General features: G+C 42.8%; 2 protein-coding genes and 1 long non-coding RNA gene across 3 annotated transcripts in view; 1 reads left to right on the forward strand and 2 right to left on the reverse strand.

Moving 5' to 3' along the window:
- txndc11 (thioredoxin domain containing 11) overlaps positions 1 to 6,836 on the reverse strand; it is a 20,032-nt gene extending 13,196 nt beyond the window's left edge. The window contains exons 1-5 of the mRNA XM_069181128.1: positions 6,199 to 6,836; positions 4,843 to 5,059; positions 3,872 to 3,969; positions 1,979 to 2,108; positions 668 to 761 (exon numbers count right to left, since the gene is read on the reverse strand). Of these exons, the coding sequence (XP_069037229.1) occupies positions 668 to 761; positions 1,979 to 2,108; positions 3,872 to 3,969; positions 4,843 to 5,059; positions 6,199 to 6,323 (664 nt within the window). The 5' untranslated portion in view covers positions 6,324 to 6,836. The remainder of the gene's footprint in view (positions 1 to 667; positions 762 to 1,978; positions 2,109 to 3,871; positions 3,970 to 4,842; positions 5,060 to 6,198) is intronic.
- On the forward strand, positions 6,381 to 18,080 carry LOC138224330 (uncharacterized). The gene is made up of 3 exons (XR_011182790.1): positions 6,381 to 6,463; positions 17,006 to 17,160; positions 17,732 to 18,080. It is a non-coding gene; the product is annotated as an uncharacterized lncRNA (long non-coding RNA).
- The window catches only part of zc3h7a (zinc finger CCCH-type containing 7A), a 22,160-nt gene continuing 7,103 nt past the window's right edge, over positions 8,005 to 23,061 (reverse strand). The window contains exons 5-23 of the mRNA XM_015359829.2: positions 22,407 to 22,565; positions 21,982 to 22,062; positions 21,741 to 21,794; positions 20,155 to 20,194; positions 19,731 to 20,029; positions 18,079 to 18,307; positions 15,053 to 15,111; positions 14,723 to 14,873; positions 14,275 to 14,436; positions 13,633 to 13,838; positions 13,241 to 13,341; positions 12,558 to 12,739; positions 10,670 to 10,746; positions 10,440 to 10,576; positions 10,167 to 10,272; positions 9,696 to 9,804; positions 9,384 to 9,514; positions 8,952 to 9,115; positions 8,005 to 8,794 (exon numbers count right to left, since the gene is read on the reverse strand). Of these exons, the coding sequence (XP_015215315.2) occupies positions 8,605 to 8,794; positions 8,952 to 9,115; positions 9,384 to 9,514; positions 9,696 to 9,804; positions 10,167 to 10,272; positions 10,440 to 10,576; positions 10,670 to 10,746; positions 12,558 to 12,739; positions 13,241 to 13,341; positions 13,633 to 13,838; positions 14,275 to 14,436; positions 14,723 to 14,873; positions 15,053 to 15,111; positions 18,079 to 18,307; positions 19,731 to 20,029; positions 20,155 to 20,194; positions 21,741 to 21,794; positions 21,982 to 22,062; positions 22,407 to 22,565 (2,637 nt within the window). The 3' untranslated portion in view covers positions 8,005 to 8,604. The remainder of the gene's footprint in view (positions 8,795 to 8,951; positions 9,116 to 9,383; positions 9,515 to 9,695; positions 9,805 to 10,166; positions 10,273 to 10,439; positions 10,577 to 10,669; positions 10,747 to 12,557; positions 12,740 to 13,240; positions 13,342 to 13,632; positions 13,839 to 14,274; positions 14,437 to 14,722; positions 14,874 to 15,052; positions 15,112 to 18,078; positions 18,308 to 19,730; positions 20,030 to 20,154; positions 20,195 to 21,740; positions 21,795 to 21,981; positions 22,063 to 22,406; positions 22,566 to 23,061) is intronic.

Consider the following 23,061-nt stretch of genomic DNA (forward strand, 5'->3'; position numbering starts at 1 on the left):
ATCTATTTTATGTTTTTAAAAGTGACAAATGCATGAGACCAAAGTAATTTCCACTGAATGAATTTGAACTTCTTAAATATTCAAATAGAGGTCACAAATTTGTCATTCCAAAGCCTGAATTCACTCTTGTTAAGTGCTCAGAGTCTGTCTCAACTGAAATTTAAGCTGAAGGAAAGCAAATGTTTTACAGAATTAATACACGGTAGAACATTTTTTTAAATTATTACATTCAACACCACCATTGCCACAGCTAAGCTGCTCTCAAAGGTAGTTTTCACATTCACATGCCATACGTCAGGTATACTTTGAAAACCACTCAGTCCTTTGCAACTGTATATGGTATTCCCCACAAAGACATGATATTTGGCATCACAGCCTATAATAATCTCTTTCATTAGGAAGAACTGAGTTACAAGAACATGAAGCTGGCCAAGATTTTTTACAGGAACCTGCATGATAAATGACACTCAGTTTAATAAAGTCAAATTCCAGTTTCACATGTAACTTGACAGATTATTTCAGGTGAAGGATTTTATTTTCATAAGCCATCATGCATTGTAAGCACTGGCTTACATTCCTGTCCATTAAACATACCAAGTGTGTTTCCAAAAGTGTGTGTGAAAAACGGTGCTCTTTTGTTTTAGGTCTTATCCATGCAATAACTCACCCCTTTTCAGCGCCTGCAAAGCTGAGGCAAGAAATACCATATATCCCGGAGGCTGAGGTGAAGAGTTGAACTCAAAATACCCAACAACGCCAGGCTGGGGAAAGAAGAGAGATTATCATCACGATTAATAATGAGCTGTGCCCTAGTTTCAGCCACCTTCAAACATAGGAATACTTCCAAGATTATAAACAGACGAACAGGGTTCTTCACAATAAGGTGTTCCCTGTTGAAATGTATTGTTACAGTTATAGGTGACTAGGAAGTGTCTGTAAGAGTTTAGATAAACACCCAGCACAGTACAAACTGCCAGCTCCAAGCAGAGGGGATGTTTGCAGAGATGAGGGGAGTCCAGAGTCTGTGATCAAAGCACACCGTAAAGCTCAAGTTGGTTTACCTTAGTGGAGTTGTGGGTGGATGAGGCAGTGTCAATAAACAGGCCAGAAACACACCATATAAGATCAGATAAGAAGGTAAGTGAGGAGGAGAAGAGAATAAGAGAGAGGAGTCTGACCACAAGACAGGAGGAGCTGAAACTTGAAGCTTGTGCCAGGCGAGAGCCCCAACTTCATGATCATCCAGACAGAACCCGACTGGAGCAAAGTATCTGTACCCTGCTAGAGAGTGCTTGCTATTCTGTGTTTTAGGGAACTTGCATTTCCCGAGTAAGATACCTCAGTTAAAGATGGCCTTTTCCTGCTTGAGGGTGCGTTTTTAGAATAGGGAAATAGGCTCTCAATGATTCTGTTACATCCAGATTTGCAGAGAGATTAAACTGCACGTTGTATCGCTTTCCTTCATTTGAAGGGGGCGAATAGTTTTACATCGCACTAGATACGCTCACATCGAAACCTAATTTTAATTTCAATCAAACCTAATTCACAGATTAGATTACTCAATCTAGAACAAAACACAGCCAGCTATTTCACAGGAAAAAATCTTGCTTCACAAAAATGAGTACAAAAAACATATGATCAAGTATTATAAATCACTCAGCCTATTAAGAACTGCAGGCCTCTATGAACACTCTTGTATGAATGTTTCACTAATGACTGTGACATCCGAGCACAGGATTTCTCACCGCCCCCGTTTTCTGTACAGAAAAACTCCTGACTCCAGCATGTTGAGGGTTAAATAAGGTATGGAAACAACAAAATGGCTTTTTCGTTGAATTCAATGCACCAAAACCTGACCATGTGTAAATTCTGAAAAGGAAAAGCACATACAACTCATGCATAGACGTCAAGCACATAAAACCCCCAGGTGTTGCAGTAACCCACCCTTAGGAAGCAAAAGTAATTCAAGACAAAAGACCTCATGATAGGAGAAGAAATCCTGCAGCCGGTCTCGCGAGGGAAGGTACTCGAGAGGGGCCATCACCCTGCGCGTGAACTGCTCCAGGTAGGCTGCTGTAAGCGGGCCCCTGTACTCGATCGGCCCAAACCTGCACAGAGAGAAGAACGCATGCGGAATAACCAATCACACCTAGAAACATCCCAGGTATTCTACATGCAGAATAACAGCCCCCTCTCCTGGTCGTTTCAAGGTATTTTGAGTCACTAACAGCTCTGAGTATACAGCATGTCTTGCAAAACAATCTACAGCAGCAGCCTTAGCTTTCTCAGCAGTCTCCCATCCAGGGACTGGCCTGGCCCACACCTGCTGAGCTCCAGTGGGCTGGTTGTGAGCCGCACGTTGATCAAGTGCTGGCAAAAAAAACGTATCCCCATGGGGCCAGGTAATGGCCAGGCATTTCACTTAACAGGAAAGACGTCTTCCACTGAACCACCAATGCCTCACACATATTGTGATCTCTAATTCCCTTGAATGGGAAATGGATATCGCCAGTATCACAAAGAAAGCACAGCAGAAGATGTACTTCTTGTGCCAACTGAACAACCTTGGAGTCTCTCAGCCAATTCCGATACGGTTTTACAGAGCCATCATTAAGAGCATGCCGACTCCTCTAGAACGGGTCTGCCTGCTCCAGAGGCGAGCTGCGGTGTGCTGTTTGCACAGCAGGGAGGGCCACTGGCTGTCACCTCTCCTCCACTGATGACGTGTACAACTCCAGAGCAAAGCAGCAGGCAAGACACTGCCGGCCTCTTAAACCAGAACCAACCGGTGTTTGAACAGCGTCTTTCCTAGGGCTGTCTTCTTGTTTAACCAGAAACCCTAGTTCTATGTGCACAGTCATACTGACGTCTAGTCTCTCGTTGGTACATGGCATACGTAGAATGATTTTTCAGCACCAAGTACACCCGAGTAAGTTCCTCCTACATACTTGACCAATAAAGGTGATTCCGATTACTACGCAGCAATCCAGATTCTTTTATCCCAGTCACCTGTGCCAATCTTTGCCTTTTATTCTGTGTGTTTTAAATGTCTGGGTATTGTTATCTTTTGAGTGTGGTGCAATGATAAATTGTGAAGAAGTTAAACCTGCACCAGGTGGATATTATTGCATATATAGAACTCATTACAATTAGTTTTTATGCATTATGTACATCCATTAGTGTTCTTAATTATGCCAATATATTCATTTAACTTCTTATTGTAGGATTATTTTGTTTATACAGCTACCTAATGGTTGTTGAGATCAGATTACAAGGATGCCCTGAGGTAAGGAGCAAATATCACATGGATAAATTCTCACCAATCACACGAGGGTTGTGCAATATTTCACACTGAGTGAAACTCAGTTCATACCTTAAAACAGTATCAGCTGCCCTCCAGTGATGTCCCAATTATGCATACACATTGAATATTGAATATTATTAATCAGAATTAAGGCCAGATTAGAATCTGGCAGAGCTTCATCGAGCTTGCAAAGAAAAATAAGAGAAACCTGCACTGTCAAAGTTGTAGTTTCCTGTGGGTTTAATGCCTAAACTTCCTGGTTTACATTTTTCTCTTCACAAAACTAAAAGTTCAAGAAATTCTAGATTTATAACTTCTTACACATGACTCCACGGTGTCTGTAACATTTTCCATGTTTAATTTAATCATTTATGCAGCAGCCACCTCTACAGTTTTAAAAGAAAACTACTCTGACATGCAAAATGTTGGAAAGAAGGTGACCGAACCCATTAAGCTCACTTGGTTCCCTCAAGTGCTGACCCAGGAATCTCGTTCTGCTATTTCTTGGTGTCGAAAACACACACAAACTGGAGCGTCCAGGCTGTACCAGCTCCACTGGCCTCTTACCGTTGGTAGTACAGGTGTATCACGGGGTACTGATAGAAGTTGTGCTGCTTCCGACACCTGCCCTGGTTCCACCAGCAGTTGACGGCCACAAACTGCACCTGCAATGGCCAAACCACAGAGTCTCAGCTGCGAGTGCGGCCTCAGACCTCCAAACTTCCCTTCGACAACCATCAGTAAACGTCTACAAGAGTAAGACACTAGAGTGGAAAACATCTTACACTTCAGCAGCTCAGGAACCCGTGCCGATTGCTGGCAGAAAGACAGCGATGGTGTGACTAAAGGCCACGTGTTTGTGGTCAACAGCGCTGCAGCAGGTCAACCTTCGTACCTCCTTGCTTGGCCACCTCTGGCCTGTTCTCAACCTGGCATTTACACTGCATCTGCTGGGCTCCTCCAGTCTGGCATGACGAACTACAAGGGCTGCTGCAGCTTCCAGGCAGAACCCTAGTCAAACCCTTTATATGTATTTATATTATACACAATATATACATCACAGTCACGGCCTGAGCCAACAGAACCCCTCCGGCCAGACTTGGGGCCAGTCAAGGAGATTCACTTTCTTATCTTCGGGGTAACTTCGGCCTTGTGCTGCGGATCGCTGTCCTGCTGCCAGGAGAACTGTCACCCCGTTTCAGATTCGCAGCAGACTGCAGGAGGCTCTCTTCTGCGACTGGCCGGTACTCATCTTCCCAGCTCCCACACCGCAGGCTCAATGTCCTCACGGGCAGCGCTCGGGCGCCCCGAGAACCCTCCTCCTGACCTGTACCTGCCTACAACTCCACCCCCAAGCTGCTCTGCAAGCGCTCTGGTCTGTAGGCTGGAATGGCTGAACTGTCTGACAGGCTGACCAGAACATGCACCCTGAAATCAGGGGTGCCACACAGATCCTTCAGCCAGGGACTGCCCAAAGTACACTACTGCTCCAACAGAGGAGACGAACGCATACGAAACTGTCCCGGCAGCCCTCGCACCTGTCCGGCGAGCCTCCGGGCCACGCGCTCCAGCTCGGCGCGCGCCGACACGCTCCGGCCGCACCAGGGCGCGTAGTAGCACACGAGCGAGACCTCGGCCGCCGCGCGCAGCCGCTCCGCCTGCGCCAGCTGCCCCAGGAACAGGTCCGCCACGGGCGCGTCGGCCGAGAAGAAGCGGGACGGCGGCGGCGCGGGCGCCACCACGGCTTTCGCGCGACTGGAAGGGAAGCACATGGAGGGGGGAGAGACAACAGCCGAGAGTGAATGCATTGCAGAGAAGGGCTCTCCTGCAGGCGAGCCGGACACCGGCAGCCAGCTGAAGGACTTGTAGCATGACGACTGCAGCCAGCCGGTACCACAAGCAAGCCCTCAGTTCCGAGGGAACTGCTCACTGGCGTGACCCGGTCGCGACCAGTTTCGTGTCCCTACCAGTAGTTTCACTCGTGGCTAACTTCGCCTACAGGTCCGCCTCGGGAAACTCGCTCGGACCGGGAGCAGGGTCCGAGGCGAGCAGGCGGCGATGCGGAAAGCAGGTTTAACTGCGCCTACACATACTGTTGTCAAGGTTTGTGAAACCGAAATGAAATCCAGACTTCGACTTTCTACTGCCGCATGTGCAAACCACAGTAAAAAAAGTTCAATTCAAAACCTTTTGAAGATTTTCATGATTTCTATCAGTTCAGAGTTATCTTAATGTGCATCTCATGTTTTAGTATAAAACGCACTCAGCACTGTAAATACAGTCCGCTGGGGTACACCTGCTCGACTAAACCAGCAAAATCTACTTTTCCGTCACAAAACAACTTAATTCACATATGACCTGCAAATGATCGTTCACAGACCTTGCGTTTATCACTTACGCCCTCAAATTAAAACCAACATCGATCAAAATATGTGCAAGAAAAATGCAGCATAGATCAAGCATGTAAACTACTCGAGTGCGCGAGAGCGGAGCTCAGGTGCGCTGCGGTCTGATCGACTGATCGATCACACGGCTCGATCTGTTCACAAGCGTTTCCCTGGGACACAGACCTCGCCGGGGTTTTAGGTGGATCTCTTAACAAAAAAAGCTCAACCGAAACGGTGGGAAACGCAGGTGAAACCTTTGCTAAGGACACGTCAGCTAGATTTAAAAAAAACACACGGCGAAACTGTTCCCCCCGGAGCCGGACTGAAAGTACTTCGACTCGAGCATTTAATATAATTCCACCCCCCGACATGACGCTGGACTGGAGATCATCAAGTGCCAGAGGTGCTGTTCGTGGACGGGGGTGATCACACTCGGGTCTGCGCGCTGGCGGCCGGGGGCTCCTCTCGGCCCGCAACCCCCCAGGCTGCTGGGGGCGGAGAAGTTACCTGCAGCTGAGCCTGATGGCGAGGACCAGGGTGCAGCTCAGCACGACGGCGCCGCACAGCACAGCGGGTCTGCGGGCCATCTGAGTCAGCGCCTGCCGGAGAGAGTCCCGCACCCGCCGCGGCATGCCGTGCTACCCCGTCCCTCGCATTTATACACTCGGCTCGGCTCCGCTCACGGGCACCGGCCCACGGGGGAGGGGGAGGACTCTCGCACAGCCCCTCGGGGAACCCTGCGCCTCCGTCGCCCTGCTGCTGCTGCTGCCAGGTAAGTCCTGCAACCGCTCGCCGCCACGTCCGCCCTGCGCTTCCGCTCCGGCCGCCGGCCCGGGGAGCGTCGCCAAACTGCGCGCCGCGCACAGGGGCGCAGGCCGCCCGACAAAATCGACTGCACGCACTGACTCCTCAAGCAACTGCGTTTGACTCCTGCCCCCGTCCCGTCACACAGTCCGAAAACCAACCAAGATACACGAGGAATATACTCTTGAAGGCCGGGGGTGTAAAATATATGTTATCAAATGTGGACGCAGCTGCTTTTATATAAAAAAATGATAAACGTCTCTTGGCAGTGGTGTTACACAGAAGGGCATCTAAATAATGTCACTTGTGCAAGTCCACCAAGCGAAGGCCCGGCCGTGCACACGCGTGTGTTGCGCGATGATCCCCGACGTGGTGCTGCTCGGGTATTGGGCAGCGCGGCTGTCGCAAAGCAGGATGGGGAACAAGGGCAGAGCGCTGTCAGCAGGCTGTTCTCCACGGCGGGGCGGCGGAGTGTGAAAGCGCAAAGCTCATTTGAATTCAGCTAACAGACATCTGATAAGATACTATTGGGTCATTGCATTACCAAAGGAAGGTTTGGGGTCGGTGTCCCAGTTCAAACGTTGGGTTGCACTACTCCAGTCGTCTCGGCTAAACCCTCATTAAGCTAAAGAACCACCTTTCTTAATCATTAAGGATTGTTTTCCGAACTCCTCCTAGTCCTCGCTACTAGTGTCAAGCGAAATCCTGAGGCGTAATCCTTTTCCGCCCCCTGCGTGGGGGGATGTCGGTCATACGCACAGCAAGCGTGTGTGAAACCATGGCCTGATGCTGCTGGAAGCGGGCAAGACCTTGCCTTTACACTTTGACCAATTTACTGTAAAGAAAATGTGTAATCTAATTGAGCTTTCCTCAAAATGTAATTCTTGAATAGTGAAATGGAGCTGAAAATAAGTTCCCACTGCTGAGCTCTCCTGAAGGAAAGGTCAGAGCAGGCGAGAAAGAACATGCACAGGGAGGGCATGTAAAGCCACAATCTGTAAATGGAAGGATTTAAAAAAAAGGAAATCAGTCTGTTATTGAGAGAAATGTGAACGGGTGACTCAAATTTCAGGGTCATTTCTGCTTCTAATGTTTTTCATGATAAGGAATCCCAAAATGCCTGTGAACAGATGCAGTTTTTTTAACAGTGTGATGATTTGTTAGAGCTCGTGTCCGAGGAAGTCTTAAGGTTGCCCGCTGGCAGCTGGAGGCGCCTGCTACCTAGTTGAGAGCTGACCAATAAAAGTGAACTGCACAGGTGTCCTTTTCCCAACTGTAGTACCACAGACATCTCGGACAGTGCGTTTCCACACGTCGCCGTGTAGCAGCTTAAAGGTGGACTGAAGAGGTGTTAGAAAACCTTTTTGCCTTTTGTTTCCCGTGAGCAATGCTCTTCCAAGGAAGACATGTCAGCCGATGGATTTGCATTTTCAGACCTTTCATGCTCATGTAGTACATTCTTCTTCAATGGACAGAAATGCTGATGATGGCACAAACCACACAAGCAGATCTTATCATGATGCCTTTATTTTAACACCGTGGGCTCACACGTATCAGTGCTAACCAGGAAAAATCTTCTATTATGAAAAAAATCCACATGTAATTAGCAGGCAAAATAAAATACAATAAAGACTTTTTTGTTTTTCAATTTTCCCCAATTTGAACTAAAAACATAAACCAGTCCCATATAACTGCTGAGTGTTCTCATTTTAAAAGGCTTTTAGAGAAGAAATGACACGGGAAAGCTGTCCTCACTGCCTTCTCTCCTCTTTGGTCTCTTTAATCCTTTCCCGACTCCACCTTCTAACCTTCTAAGTCATCGGAAATTACAGTTACTTTACATTTTCTGTTTTTCATGCATTTTCTGTTTAAATGGCGAGAGCAATAAAGCCATGATCCCTCCAAGCACCACAGTCTATGAGTCGGCCTGTAACGGTGTCTTTTTCTGCATCGCAGCTGTCTTTAACACAGACATACAGAGCAATAAACCCTTCTAGGGTTGTCCAGATGCCCTTGTCTTCCACGTTCCTTCAAATGCACTATTTATCCAATTCCACTCCTTCAGTTTGCTTTTGTACCGCAGAACACATCATTATACATTATGAAACATTAATTTATATCTTTAAGCAAAAAACTATATTTCCCAAAATCATTATCATTGGGTGCAATCAGGCTGTCTTTTCTGGCTTTGGCAAGTTTCATCAAGAGGAACTCCCTCCGTTCCTTCCACTCCTTTAATTCCGCACTTCCATGGGCCAGTTTGCAGTTGTCTCCTTCTATGCACGTGCTCTTCAGAAACCTGCGGACATCGGATGCATTTTTATCAACACTGAAGACCAGCACTCCCGTTAATAAGCAAATATTTGAACATGGATTCCCGGGCTTTCTACTTGTAAAGGTTAGGGGGATTCATTTTAGAGCATATATGTAGGAAGTGTTGGTCCGCCGACACGCACCTCTCACAGACTCTGAAACAGCCCGTGGGAAAGCGGTGCTGCCAGCAGTTCTGATCATCCTCAGAATTGAACACTTTCTCTTTGTGCTTCTCAGAAGTGATGTGCTGCTGCCACTGTTTATCACTGTTGCAGTTCTTCCCACAGAGCCAGCAGTGGTTGCCTGCCTGTTTACACATTAAAGAACGTCAAACAACAAGACCGTTTTCCTTAACGGCTGGGTCCAAGCTATAATCCTTCTTTGAATATCAATATAATACTTCTTGATCTTTTTGGAAGAATGAAAAAAAATTTAAAACTTTACAAACAGTGAATGTAACTAAATGTTGGTGCATACACGCTGACATGACAATGCCTCATGTCTCATTCAATCCTGTTGTTTTATTTAAGCACAATATCAACAGTACGATCCAAAACAAAGTATACAGCACTTACAACATCTTCAGCATAATCTGTAGGCATGTGAATCTGTTTCCCATTCTCTCTTATGTTGTTTCCCGTCTCCTCACTCCAATCTGGCTTCTGAGCCTTCAGCCAGTGCTCATAAAGCTGCTCCATATCTAGAACTTTATTAAAATAAATAAATTAGTCATCTTGAGGTAGTGTTTTACAAAGGTTTCATATGGCACATGAGATAGATACACATGACAGATACATGAGATTTATTATAGCATTTTCAAATGAATTCTTTGATTCACGGATTATCCAGAATGTGTTCTCCTCGAATTCCATGATGCATCTACTCACTATTGCTGTCCTTCATGAATGTCCACATGTCTTTTTCTTCTGGGCTGTGAGCAAAAGTACAGTTCCCAATGTACTGGCATTTCTTGCCCGATGAAACATGGATACAAAGCTGTCAGCACAAAAAAGGCATTCAGCATACAGCATATTTTGGTTTTCCTCTTTAAACATGATGCATTCAGGAAATAATATAAGCAAAGGCGTAAAACAATAGCGTCCGATTGCTGATTTGCAAAACCACCTCAGAAGGATCCCCCATGAAAAAAGGGGTAGTGTTGTACTCTGTGAATTTATGCTGTGTTTAGACAGGCATTTATCTCCGCCCTTCATTGAGGTTCTGTACAGTTAGTAAACACAAAACACACCGTACTACTTGAAAGCTCCCTCAAGATGTGGCCCAATAAAAAAGGAGTCAGCAGCTGTACTCAAAGCAAGGCAAGGATGTGGCTTGGTTATAACCATTCATACACGTACGTCAAACTGAGAAGGTATGGGTTTCTTCGTCGGAAGAGGACGAATTGTTGTCCACTTTTTGCGTTCAATAGAGCTCACCAGTACAACACGGCGCTCTTTTGACCATCTGTGTAAAGAAAGACGTCATAATTTGAAAGATAATTAAGCACAGACCTGTCTCCTTAGCAATGCTAAAAACATTTACCATAGGTACCATACATGTATGTCTTTACCCAGCAAATCAATAGCCTATACCAATATAAAACAAGGTTAGAAATGTTTAAATGTTCTTACGGGTGTCTCGCCTTAGCATTGCAATACTTCTTGTTCTTGTCTGGCTCGCTAACTTGGCCGTTTCTCCAACACTGTCCACAAACAAACTGAATCTTCAGGTGTGGGGGTCCGAACCTCTTGCTCACCCCTGGTGCTTGCTTTAAAAAACACACACACACTGTTGCTAGAATCAATTTGACTATAAAAATTGAGGGATTTTAAGGATATACAATTTGAGATTCAGTATTTACCTGCACTCCTTGGGCACTGGCTTCCATGCTTGCCCAATACTTCCTTGACTCCTGGGAAATTGTATCATGTGAAATACCTTGTAAAACAAACACAGCAGAAGCATTACAAGCCTGATGGTGCACACTGAAACTCCAGCCATATACTAGATAACTAGCTCACTCTTCTAATAAGTATCTTTAGATAAAGTGCTGGAGAAACGGTCAGTCAGCCTGCTCCAAAGTACTGACCAGTCAGATTAACACCATACCCAGCAAGCACAGGTAAGGTGAATGGGTTTTATTATAGCATTTGTGTTTTTCTCAGTCAAAACTACAGAATTATGTACCTCACACCAGTACACCAACTGCACATTTGAATCAAATAATTATTAGGGTTTCTAATTTTGAAAAAGCAGAGATGGAACTTAGAAGCAGCGAAGTGCGTACAGATGATCACAGAGTCAATCGAAGCAACTGAAGGATGGTCGTACTTCGAAAACAGTGCTAAAGGCTCAGAACAAACTAAACCCTAAATCTATTAAATACAGGCTTAAGAAATACAACCTAAATGGTTTAAGGGAGATTTAAAAAATGAGAGGGAAGAGACTCTACACTCTATAGACTACATCACATGGCCCAGGATATAAAAAGATTGAAACAGATTGACCAATGTGCAGCTAAAATGATGACATTAAAATTGCAAAAAGGGAAACAGAAAGGAACAGTGCAATAAAGACACAAAATAATTTTAGTGTGAAGTTTCTAGTACTGCAACAATACAACCATAAAATGGCAGTTTACAAGATAACAGGGTGTTATGTACATAGAATAGCAGGACATCTGAGAACCAGCTCCTGATCGTATTGGTCCAAGTTACATTTAGACACATGATGGAAGTCAGTCTTCTATCCCTAGCTGGGATATTTCACTCTCCCACAGAACTGGAACAATATCAATGGCTGAAAACCCTACAAATATACTGTAATGTTTTATTTTCCAATGTTTTAATATTCTGTGTTAGTAAAGGTCTAATAATGCTTGTACTGTAAAAGGCTATAGATGTTGAATTAATTGTATCAGTGTTGGCAACACTAATTTGTCAGTCATGCCAATAAAGCCCTTTGAATTTAATTTTGAAAGAGCAAAGAGACAAAAGACAAGAGAAAGAAAGAAACAGGAAAACATTGTCCATCACCCTCATCTATCTCAAAGTTTGAGCCATAACAGAGGACCTCGTTCTGATCATTCCTGGAAACTGAAAAGTACTACAGACAGTTAGCCATCGTATTTCAGGCAGTTCTGATTTCCTGTTTTGTGCAATATAAGGCCACAGGCCAAAAACTAGTTTGGTGATACATTTTTAGTAGGCCTCATTTTGTTCTGATTGTAAAAAGCCGTATTAAGCATAACTGGTGTACATAGTGTAATTTGTCTTACCAAGTCTTGGGCCTCATTAATTACTCAAACATCACCACAGCTACTGTATGCCAAAGAATAAAAATAACTCATTTTACATATCACTCAACTATTTTGTAACGATATGGTTGTGTGTTTCTGAGACCATATATTTATCAGAAGAACACAGATTAATGTAACTAATGCACAATTATAACTAAGGCATTTTAAATACTTGTGGTGAAAGCTAAAAACATGGTATTCCAAGCAATGAGCATGTTTTGTTAAACCGGTATCTAGTGAAGACACAATGACTGTTCATACTGTGCTGAAGGGAGATAAAGAGCTGCAACACACACCCAAAGTGTAAAAGATTAAAAATGATCCCGTGAAATCCTTATGCCTAGTACTGTATGTTCAGCCAGTTTAAAGTACATTCTGCTGAAACCTGGCCCACCTTAACACCTGCTCTGAACAAGCTGTACGCTCATCACTGCGGAGAGCACTTCCTCACCTGTTTCTCTCTGCATCGTCCACACCTTCAGCTCTATCAGGCTGTGAGCGTAGAAGCAGGCGTCTTCACGGACGCAGCCATAGCGCAGCTCGTGGCGGCACAGGTCCAGCTGGCGCTGTGGCTGGTAGGGGCGAACCTTCGAGTACTTGACTGTAGTCTCCCGGAAAATGTGTACCAGGCACCTGGAATTCAATCAGTGCAGTCAGCCCACGTGAGCACACCGCGGCCGTGTACTGTCTGTATTCCTTTACATGAGAGGGTAAGACAATCGAGAACAAATTGAGATTTGCAACGCGGAAACTTTTAACTGAAAAAATAAAATGAGAATGTATATCTTGTTAATCAACTCAGAGGTGGAAAACTAGAAAAATAATTTGTGCAATGAGTATACAAACACTAATGAATAAAAACAGCAGTCATGCAGATTTCTCATTAATTACAATTTCACTATTTAGTTTCACATTCACCTTGAATGTGATAGGGAAGTATGCAATGTCAGATTGTTTTCTAAATTCATTTTGTCCACAAGATCAAAAGTGAAATAACCACTGTGTTAAAAAGCTCACAATGTATTTGTATCAGGCAATTTCATTCATTTTTACAATACCATGAAAATATACTGTAGGTATTTATTATAACGAAGGATTTTAAATCAATGAGTAAAGAAACTTCTCTCGCCTTACTTGTTCTCTTCAAAGTCGTGCTTTGTAACAGGGTGTGAGCACACTGAAGGACTATCTTTATTTCTTTTGCTGATAATTCTAGGTTTATGGTCAAAACATACCTGAAATTTAAAAGGCAAAGAAAACCGCATAGTGACTCAGAAAAAGTAAGTCACACTTGCATATGCTGTGTCAGGAACTGAAGGTCAAAAAAGGATATTATAACTACAGATGCTAGCCACACTTTTAATTCAAAATAATTAATCGATTCTGTAATTATACCCACGTCAGCAATTACGCATTCGTGTCAACTTGTATACCGGCAATAACTCACACAAGTATAAACATCAAACTCTTGCTGGAACAGGTATCTTCAGATTCATGTTTAACACTCTGAACAATCCAGCTCTTACCTCGCAGAGGAACATAAATATCCCGTGGTGTTCTTGCAAGAGCTTGGGTACAGTTAAATTAACCTTTCCATTTCCCCAAAGAGGATCAGACAACATTTCCCGGGCAATCGCCCCCTTCCGCTCCAGGGTCCAGACATCGATCTCCTCCTGGCAGTACGCGAACGTGCAGTGACCTGGGTACCGGCACTCGTCTCCTGCAGCAACATCTTACAAGCAAAGACACGCGTGTCACTGCAGTCAGGAACAGAGAGTGTGTGCTCAGTCCCGGGCAGGATACATCTGGGAGTCCTTTATGAGAAAATACTGCCAGGGTTGTTCTGAAACTACTTAAAACACAAACGTACAACTCTGGAGGGCTGATCGTATTATCATTTCATATAACTTTTAAGGAAGATGCTGTTCCAGAAAGGCTACCAAGAACATTATCCATAACACTTGTTGTTAATGTTCAAGGTGTTAATGACAAGGCTATTCCATACTCTAGAAACTAGAAGTCTGGTCATGCCTTCTTCATCATAACCCCTGCTTTGTAGATATTAAAAGTTAACAATCTCCTCTTTCGTCAAGATCAACACTGAGCCTTTCCAAATATTTGAAAGGTCACGTGGGTTTGACATGAGTGAGTTTTTCGGAATTCCTTACCTTTACAAATGTAATATGGGCCAACATATTGATTTTTCGTTGGTCTAGGTCGAATTCTTTTATAAGCTGAGTCTTCAGTAGTCTTTATCCTTCCAAGTAAGATGTCATTCTTGCATGTGTGCTCAAGATCAGCACTGAACGTGTAATCCAACAAGCTAGGTCCTAAGGAAAAAAAAATACATAAACCAGCAAAAATCAAAATGTTTTCATTTCAATTATTTGCAAAGCAAAAACTCAGCTCCAGCCCAAGACAGACCTGGTATTGTAATCTGCTACCAAACCAAGTGGAGATAATAACATTTTCAAGCACAAAGTAAAATTCTAAATATATACTTTCTTAATATGTTTATGATATTTAAATCTTTTTAATAATAATCTTTAATTTACACTTATGTCTCTAAGTGCAAATGATCTGTTTTGCATGTGCTGTAAAAAAAGACATTCTCACCTGTTTTCACATAACAAAGATTGCAAGCTGGTTTGAATTCATGGGTGTCAGACAAAGGGTTTTTACTCAAATCTGATCCACCAGAAAAGACATCACTTTGATCTATATTGCTTGAGCCACACTGAGACCCCAAAAGATTATCTTTGTTAAGCTGAAAAAAGCATAATTTACAATTATGAGAATATCATCATGAAACCACAGTTTTTAACAATATAAATAAAAAATACTCAAACTACCAAGATGGGAAACAAACCAATCTCCAAAATAATTCTGAAGATTATTTTTCAAAACAAACAATTGTACCTAAAGTAGAAATTAATTTGAACTTACAGGCATAAATGGCTGCTGACCATAACCTTGACTTCCAGATGCAAGAACAGAAGAACAATCTTGATTTAAAATAGAAAGAAACAAAAACTAAATGCTTCAGAAATGTTATCAAAGTACTTGGTCAATGATCAGTGTGAGAGAAGCAGATTTTCCCCTTTTCAAAATTGAATAATTCGATATTATTTTAAAAATAATATAATGCATTTTTCCACCTGACTTTTTTAAGAATACAAGATGTGCATTATGTAAATGATACTATGCTGAAATAAAAAGCAGGCAGTATGATGAGTAACTTTCATGTACAACATTTTTAGAAGGCAAGTCCAAAATATATTGCTCCCCAGCTGTCCTCTACAGACAAGCAACCATATTTTTAGAAAAAAAATGATTTCATCTTCAAAATAATGATTTCTTCTTAAAAGATGTAAATTGTACAATACTGATATAGGGACTGAAATAAAAAAAAACTTCATTCAGTGATAGACCATTATAAGAAAACAAAGGATGAATTAAAATGATTCTGGGACAAGAATAGGAAACTTCTAGACAATGAAAGGGAAATGGCTAGTATGTGACGTGTATTCATTTCAGGTGTACAACAATTACACTGAAATCAACACATGCCTCAGGCAAAGGAAAATACGTTTCTGAATTAAATACACAGCAGCGATTCAGGTACTAGAATCACTTAAGATGACTACATTTAAAAGCTTTTGACTCTGGTAGTTGGAAATACCTCTATAGGGTTTTAGGTAGGTTTGGGTTTTGTGAAAATCTTATTAAAGGTATTCAAACTTTATATGATAGACCAACAGCACAAATTAAAATAAATGGTTATTTATCTGATAGAATAATTTTAGAAAGAGGGACTAGACAAGGCTGCCCTTTATCTCCATTGCTTTGTGCTCTATATATAGAGCCACTAGCCCAGTGGATACGACAAAATAACAAAATAAAAGGTATTTCTATACAAGGTAATGAGCACATGATTGCACTGTACGCAGATGACGTTTTATTACATCTGGAGGATCCCACTAGTTCATTTCTAGCAGTAATGAAACTCTTAGATAGCTTTGGCTTGCTGGCAGGCTATAAGTTAAATGTTCAAAAAACACAAATTCTAACTTTTAATTACAACCCTCCTGATTTATTAAAAGGCAAATACCACCTAAAGTGGGACCAAAGTTCAATGAGATATTTAGGAGTCTATTTACCAAAAGATATTTCTGTATTAGCAACAATCAATTATGGACCCCTTATAACTAAAATTAAAGCAGATATATTGAAATGGAGCCTAATCCCCTTTATGAGTTTCAGTTCTAGAATTGAATCAGTAAAAATGAATCTACTGCCTCGATTACTCTTTCTATTTCAAGCTCTCCCTGTAGAAGTCTCTGCAAAACAATTTTCGGAATGGGATAAGATGATTTCTAGGTTTATTTGGCAGGGGAGAAAACCTAAATTCGATTCAAAACATTGCAACTTTCAAAAGATAAAGGGGGTATGGCTTTACCACGTTTGAAGGATTATTATTATGCATCTCAGGTTAAACCTCTCATTAATTCTTGTAATCCAGAATATCAAGCCAGATGGAAAAATATTGAATTGTCCCTTGTAAATAGCCCCCAAATTCAGGGGGCCCATACACTACTGATGTAACTCTTCCCCAGTCACTCTAGACAGCAGTAACACCCACAGAACAATACAGATCAGTACAGATCAATACTTCTTATCAATAATACAGATCAATAAATGCCCCAATTGCCTTCTGCTGAAAGACACATGTATCCACTTTATTCAAGTGAATATTATTAATAAAAACACTTCATGGGTAAAGGAAGTGCAGTGTTCTGTGACAATCCCCAGCTGTGCTCTGGGAGTGGCCTGAGAGAAGCCAGCTATGGGTCCTGATGACAGGCCTCCTGTCTACTCCAGCGTGTGCTCTCTTCACAGGTGCGACAGGCAAGACACTGCACACCGGGGCTGAGCAGGAGCCTGAGCTGACCTGATGAACAGACCAACAGCCCGAGACCGAGAGCGACGTCCCGAGGGGCTGAGCCAGTGATGGCAGGGGCAGACTGAAACAGGGACCAGACAACGAGATAAAGGTAACCCAGACAGCGGCTAAGCAGCTGAAGACTTTAAAGTTTACATTATAAACATTTTTAATCCTTTTTGTATTTTCATTATTACACACTGTAAAAGTAACACAAAAAATCAAACACTAAAATGATGATTACAGGAGTATTTGCCACCATTTCCTTTGCAATGGTAGACCTTATTTAGTTTAGGGGTACAAAATTACTTTTTGTAAAAAAGACACACCAAACTGAAACACACGTCACTGAAACGTCCCTCGGTTGGTTACTGAATTTCAAACATGAAGACCGAGGAGTTTTCAAAACAATTAATCAGGGATAAAGCTGTAGGAAGGGACAGGAGACACTGAATGCTTTTGCAAGGCACTGTGTAGTTAAATCAAGCGATGATATGATCACACAATGCATTATGCACTGACGTCATTTAGAGTATCGTGTAGAATTTCAGACACCACATGCTGCTCAAAATCAATCTAGAGGAGTTAAGAGCAACCAAATACTTTATATTGCTCAAGGGAATGAATATCTTACACTCACAGAATGAACTGAACTGTTTTGTTTGTTGTTTTTTCCCCAACAGAGAGGGTTCTTGATCATCAAAGGCATTCACAAAGTCAACCCAGTGACCCATCTCTTCACAATAAAAAGTGCTGCAAGTGGGAACCACACCGAGGAGAATTTCAAACCGGGAGCAGGAGGCACAGATTTACAAAGGGTTGGGAATTTATGGACCTGTAACCCATGTCAACATGACATGGAAACCCTGGATTTTTCCAAGAAATGGCTGGAGGAGATCCTGGTCAAAAAAACAATCAGTCACAAACTACCAAAAGGGCTTGAACTGTCTCTACTCTTTTCAATTCTAATGGACTTAGACATGCACATTTAAATAGCAAAGAACAGATCTTCAAGAAACAAAAGCCCTACCTGTCTGAGTTTCCGAGACTGACAGTGCGTCCAGGGAATTCATGCAAGAAAAGGTGTCCAGGCTGTGCAGCACGGAGGTCATGGGCAGCTGGTAGAGGGAGGACAAGGCCAGCGGCGGCGCGAACGGATTGGAAACGGCCATGCTCGGCACAAGCAGGGGGCTGGACATCGGGACGTCTGGGGGAACACTTGCTGGTAAAGGAATGGGCCCCTTTACTGCAGGAATGGCCTGAAATAAAACCGCACATATATTTATCTCATTAGAGAAATGTTTCAAAGTAACCCCACTGCTCATTAAAAGAGTTCTCAAATGATAAACCCTACAGGAACATGGCTTTTGGGGCACTGTTCAGGTATGACTGCATGACTGTGCTTATGAAATGTCGTTTGATTAGCTGTTTAACATACTGTACAGTTTAGAATACCAAAAGGTGTTGGGAGACGTACTGGGTTGTACAAAAGGACGTGCAAGCCAGGGAGTGAAAATGAATATAAACAGACACTGATAAATACACTGTGGAGACAATCATGCTAAAACTTGCACGTAAACCTGGTCTTCCCAAAACAAACTGCACACAAACATTCTGCTGCCAGCTTCTCTTTTAAAAGCCGCCCCTTCATAGGTGATCACAGCTGGAAATACTCCAAAGCACCACCAGTCAGCTTTCACCCCTTTCAATACAAAATCCAATACAACCCGCAGTGTGATTACACTCGACCTCTTTATCATCAATTACATAATTATGGTCCAGTTGGAACAATATTCCAAAATGTACTTAAACAGGATTGGTTGCTCTCCTCGACACCCAATACTTTTGTATTTAAATAATACTTTATCCAGCGATACATTTATAAGTATTATCAAGCAGAAAAACAAAACCTTTAAGTTGCCTTTCAGCGTTGTGCAATTTTTGAAATCATCTGGTAAACACTCCCAGGGAGCATCTACATAGGACCCCACTTACACCACTGGTCTACGTCTCTGGCTTCAGTAAGTAAAGGAAACCCTAATTCTAGTGGCAGCTCTCAATTGTGTTGTGATTTCAAACTTTCAGCTCCTAGAATTATTTTGTGTAATTTTGATGATTTTCAAATACTATACATTTTATATAAAACCAAATCCACAGCGTATTGGGTCTCTGATCTGTTGGTATTATTTTGTATGGTAATATGGTAATCATCTCTCTACACATGGCAGACATCATAAAATAAGAAGTTGAGATGAAAGCTAGAATGCTGAAATAGACCAAACCTTCTCTGCCCTTTATAAAGCCATCTAAACACAATTCCAGTATTTCCTCTGAAGTCAGTGTAGCTCTGGTGTTCACCTGGAGATTTATACAGCACCACCCCGGTGGCTCTGTGCCAACGTGAACATCTCCCAGGCTGGTTATTCTGCTCGCTGATTGTTCTCTATGAAAGAGCGTGTCGCCCACTAGAGGTTGTGTGCTGGGTTACAATCACAGGGTCTCACAGCGAGACAGAATTGAAACCGCAAGCTGGGTCCCGAGGCGAGACGTTCGAGACGAGATCGAACAGGCCCTGCTGTGTCAGAAACACGTCCGGGCCAAACCAGACCAGCCGCTCTGCCTGGTCTAGAGCAGCAGGCCGAAAACAGCAGGGATACATATTTCTATAATAAAGGGATTTACCATCGAGGTGTCACTAGGAGCAGCTCTGTCCAGCAGTTCGTCCAGCTCATCCCCAATGATATCCCCATCGTAGTCCAGACGAGAGGATTCGGGCACCGGATACGGCTCGTCGGCGCAATGCACTGACCCCGACGCCGGGGCAGCGCTCCTCTCGGGACCGAGAGCTTGGATGGGGGAAACGGAGGAAACTGCGCAGACAGGGGCCGATTCGCTCTCGGCCCGTTCCAACGCCGAAGAGCTGGTCGCCATACCCGGGACAGGGAGCGCAGTGCTAGTCGCTGGGCCAGGCTGCGGTAATTCTGCAAAGAGAGAGAAAGGATCTTCAGTTCTGTGACTGATTTTGAGACGCGGTGTGAAAATGTGGAGGGAAGGAAAGAGTCCAGTTACATTAACTACTGAAACGGAGATAACAAGAAAATCATACCCAACTCAATATCCTCAACGGAAGCAGATCCTTTAGAGCACTAGAAAAAATGAAAAATAATTATTGATTTCAATAAACTGCCATTTAAAACAGGACACCACAATATATGTCAATCTTAACATCGTAAATGTACATACTGCACAGACATCTACACAAAACAAAAGATGCATGTGTAAAAGCAGTTTATAAATGTATTAAATCCATAGATTCAATACAAGATTTAAACATGTCTCTCAGTGCAGCCCAGATAAAACAACACATATTAAACTTACACCTACACAGAGCGCAATATTCAATCAATGAATCTTAGACCCAAAGTATCAAATTAAAGACCAAAAGGTCTAGTCCACTTATATTTCTAATCACTCCCATATCGAGGTGCCTAATGGCCTCCAGACAGGTGCTGTTTTGGAACCAAGCAGGACATCTGAAGCTTTGAACCCTCCTCCCTGAAAGCAGAGGTTTAGAAAAGGAGCTGGGATGCAAGGGGTCTGTGGACACCCTCTAGTTTTCCATTAGATGTGTCTGTTGTAAACAGAGGCAACTTTGGGCAAGGTCTTCACTCTGATCTTGGACGCTTTGCATACGACTCTTCCAGCTGTTCCCTGTCCTGGGCAGCTGTGTTGCCGCACCGCACTGTTACCGAGAAGGTCAACCACAGCTCTCCAGAAGTGTGTCACTGCTGCCTGGCCAAGTCTGGACTTTCTCAGCTCTCATGGGAGATGTCTTCCTCTCCACCAGCTCTTGGAGAGCGTCAAATAATTCTCATCGCTTCGCCTGGCCAGTGCACTGACATCCCTTCTACGTGCCGTTACTTATCCAAACCATCAGTGTCGCTTCATCTGCGCATTTCATCTTCCTCACAGAATCCGAAAAAGAGACACGGCCATTCGTGTGGGAACAGCGCTCAGCCTCGAGGGGCTCGAGGAGTCGTAGACTTAGAGAGCATGCGACCCACCACCCCCTGCTTCCTAGCAGACAGGAAATCTGGCATCCAGTGGCACTGGGACAGGCTGATGCCCAGCGCTTGAAGTTTATCAAACGGCTGTAAAGGCACTACTGGCACTAAAAGCCGAGTTGTGTTGGGTAAACAGGAGCTCCTGGCCCTGTAGTTGAACTGGTAAGGGTCCAGCACAACACCGGGCAGATGGTTACAAAGCCGTTACTCAGACGCTTTCATGATAACTGAGGTCAGGGCCACAGGCCTCTAATTATTCAGGCATCTGACATTAGCTTTCTCAGGCCCTAGAATAATCACTGTAGACTTGAAACATGCGGGAACTTTACACGGCTTTACAGAAGTATTGAAAATATCAGTAAAATCGGGCACGCTGGTAAACACAGCGCTGAAAAGCAGCCGTGGACAGAAGATCAGGCCCTGCTGCCTTCCTGCTGTAATGCTTGTGTAACAGGTTCCTGACCTCATGAGAGTGGTTTGTCTAATTCCCCGAGACTGCACGTCAAACTCATTGCAATCTAAGAGAATTTTAAAATACTTAAATAATACAGATTGGAAAAGGCAAGAGTAGAAAGTCATCCAAACAAAGCCATATGTAGCAGAAAGAGTATGCATGTATATACATTACCTTATCATTTACTAGACTTGAACTGCTGGAACCCAGTAAAGGGTTTAAAGCAGGCTGGAAAGACAAAATGAGACATGATCAGAAGGGACTGTCACCCACCAGTCTGTACCTGTCAAAGTTTCATGCCAGCTTCAATAGCAAAAATTCTTAAATAATAATATAGCAGAAACCATAGACTGGCAATAAAACTGATTCGTTTACATTAAAAATAATGCTAAGAAGAAACAAGGAAAGTACTTGCCTTAGTTCTAACATATGCCTTACGAATTTTCAATCCCAGAATTTTAGCTAGTTCCTGGGTCAGTGTTATCACGCTTTCATCCTGCAACACACACGAAAATAAGCAATCATATACCAGTCACGGAGAAGTATATAAATATATATTAATAACGAAGATATTTAAGGTTTTTTACACCACATTATGAGCTCAGACAATTATGATTACATATATTACATATTAATTCTGGTATTACTCTTCTGGGTCAGTTTTGATCGGTGATTAAATCATGTTTTAGTCTTTATTCTTATGAAGACAAACAAGGTATCACAAAACCTTAAATCTGAAAGGCAAATCTGAAAGGCAAAACAGGCTGCTTCACACTTATCCTTAACAATTCTGAAATCAAGAGCAGAGATTCATTTTGAAATGTAAATCAGTGTTCTTACTTGCGGCACTGCTAAGGAACACTTTGCTACTGCATCGTACGCTTCTTTGTTTCTGCCCAGCTCCTTGAGAGACCTTGATTTCCGGTACAGAGCTCTGAAGTTATTTTCGTTGTGCTGCAAAGTCTTTTCACAGTCTTCTAAAACCTGGTCATGCAGCCCCTGAAATTACAATCCATTTCATTTACAAGAAAGGAATCTGACATTAGTCTTAATTTGTGCAGTATGATTTAAACAGATTTTAATTTTAATTTTCAAATTTATGAAAACCAAATCTCTCAAGTGTTTAGTTTAAAAAATTCCAACTTGCCTAGTAAAACACCTTTTCTGCATTCAGCCTAACCAATAGTTTCTCTTTCGTCTTTCTTTTGATTTTTCAGACAACAATATTACTCATAATATGAAGAGTAGCTCTGATTCTCTGTTTGATCTACATTTACTCACTTGGGTATAATCTTCTTTTATTTTGGCTATGATCCAGATTTTACAGTTCACATTAGTCAAAAGATACGCATTTACCGGTCATTTTCCTTCCTTTGGGTTAATTAAAGAATAATTTCCAGGAGGACAAAAAATTTCCTTCCCTTACTTAATTACAGGTGGACATAAGCAGTGAAGCAAACTATTCTCTGTTTATCTTACGAAATTCACCTGGAAA

Source organism: Lepisosteus oculatus, chromosome 19, assembly GCF_040954835.1.
Source record: "Lepisosteus oculatus isolate fLepOcu1 chromosome 19, fLepOcu1.hap2, whole genome shotgun sequence".
Taxonomy (NCBI): Eukaryota; Metazoa; Chordata; class Actinopteri; order Semionotiformes; family Lepisosteidae; genus Lepisosteus; species Lepisosteus oculatus.